Source organism: Sinocyclocheilus grahami, unplaced genomic scaffold (assembly GCF_001515645.1).
Source record: "Sinocyclocheilus grahami isolate Dianchi unplaced genomic scaffold, SAMN03320097.WGS_v1.1 scaffold45.1, whole genome shotgun sequence".
NCBI lineage: Eukaryota > Metazoa > Chordata > Actinopteri > Cypriniformes > Cyprinidae > Sinocyclocheilus > Sinocyclocheilus grahami.
In genome coordinates, this window is record NW_015505224.1 from 457,172 (window position 1) to 459,372 (window position 2,201).

Here is a 2,201-nt window from a genome sequence, read left to right on the forward strand (position 1 = left end):
GTCTGTGTTTGTCTGTCAATATGGGGTGCTGTGTGTACATTGAGGAAAAAAATTTAACTTAAATGATTTTAGCAAATGGCTGCAATATAACAAAGAGTGAAAAATTTAAGGGGGTCTGAATACTTTCCGTACCCACTGTATATATGTATGTACATATACTTTTTAATTAATCATTTTGTTTTAAAGAAATCTCTAATGATCACCAAGGCTTTTATTTAATCAAAAATACAATAAAAAATGTAATATTGTGAAATCACATTTTAAAATAACTTTTTTTATCTGAATGTGTTTAAAAATGTAATTTATTCATATGATGGCAACAATAGTTATTATTAATAATTATTATTGGTGCTCAATTATTAATAATGGTTCCTATTACTGTGTCAGTATTCTTTGATGAATAGAAAGTTCAATGAACAGCATTTTTTATATATTTTTTTGTAACATTATAAAGCTCTTTACTGCCACCTTTGATCAATATAATGCATCCTTGCTAAATAAAAGTATACATTTTTTTTAACCTTACTTACCCCAGACATTTGAATGGTGGTATTTCAGTGTTTCCACAAAAATATGAAGGAGCACAACTGTTTTCAACATTGATAATAATAACAAATGTTTATTGAGCATCAAATCAGCATATTTGATTGATTTCTGAAGGATTGTGAAAATTCAGCTTTGCCATGACATGAATAAATAAAATTTTAAAATATATAAAATAGAAAACGTGACTTGATTTTTTATATATATATATATGTAATTTACAGTTTGTTTGTTTTTGTTTTTTGTAATAAATGTATCCTTGCTGGGAAAAAGATTTATTTCAAAATCTTTTCTTAAAAAAATCTTAATTATTCAGAATTCTTTTGAGCAGTAGAATATTTTATTGTCACTATTTAATTTATTATTCTTTATTTATTTATTTTAAAATACAATGTGTGAAATCTATCACTTTATTCTAAATGTTTAAAATGCCTTTTCTATACAGCAAACATGTATGGTGATATATAGCTTTAAAATTGACAAAAAGTGCCATATAAATGTCATAAAAGTACTCTGTACAACTTTAAGGATTTAATAGAATATAGAGTCACTGTAATTCTCTATAAGTAGGTAATTAGATTCATAGGTTGTTGGATGTTAGAAAAAGATTTCGGATCATATTTGTTGATTTTCAGCATGTTGTCTTGTCTCTCTTCCTGCAGGGTCTGGACACGGCACATAAGCAGCGTGTGGCAGAGGTGCTGGGAGACCCTGAAGTACGAGAGAAGCAGAGGAGCCGTGAGAGCCTGACCTCTGACACGGTGAAGTACGAAAGCGGCCCTGACGGAGGAGAGGAAGTGAGTATGAGCGTGGAGTGGAACGGGGTAAGTACAGTACACACCGCCCAGCCTCACACACAGGCAGAAATATACAGGCAGAAATATACAGTGCAGAAATATACAGTGAAAGGCTTGTAATTCTGACCAGACAGGACACAATGAAGCTCCTCATAGGCCTCTGAATATATCCACCCCTCCTCACATCCAGAATTAGATTACATGAAGAATAATGCATTTGCATCTGTGCCAGTGCATTGATCAAACGCTTAATTTGAAACAGGAACATGAATCACTGGAAGCAGATCAAACCTGAAATTAGATGCAGCTAATTATATTGTCTTATATGATTAGAGGACTATTGATTGGTACCAGTGGCTTGTATGGGGTTCAGCACAAGTCAGTTCAGCACTGTTGCTCTCACAAACCTAAGAATGGCATGTGGAAAGACCCTCAAGAGGGCATTTCCAGGCCTGTGTTTCTGAGGTTTAGATAGTGTTGGATTAGAGTTACTCTTTATACTTTCTGACTCCACATGTTGCAGTCATAGTCCTCATGCTGAGTGTCTGATCTGTTTGCCTGTAGTGCTTTATAGTAGCCTGACTTGAAACCTTATTAACCCTATTCAACCCTGAATTAACATTGTACATACTGTTATATTTAGTACATACTTTTTATACATATTCATTTATATATAATACACTACCTGTTAAACATTTGGAGACACTTGACTGAATTTATGCATGATATTAAAACTGTTTGATTTAAAGTGTTATGCAGAAATGCTTGAAGTTAATTTTTTTAACAGATTCTGTTTATTATAGTGTTAATATATATATATATATATATATATATATATATATATATATATATATATAAAAG

At 31.6% G+C, this 2,201-nt stretch overlaps 1 protein-coding gene across 1 annotated transcript in view; it reads left to right on the forward strand.

Moving 5' to 3' along the window:
- Positions 1-2,201, forward strand: part of klc1a (kinesin light chain 1a) — a 48,477-nt gene that overhangs the window by 34,006 nt on the left and 12,270 nt on the right. Inside the window, exon 12 of the mRNA XM_016268440.1 lies at positions 1,179-1,367. Coding sequence (XP_016123926.1) covers positions 1,179-1,367 — 189 coding nt within the window. The remainder of the gene's footprint in view (positions 1-1,178; positions 1,368-2,201) is intronic.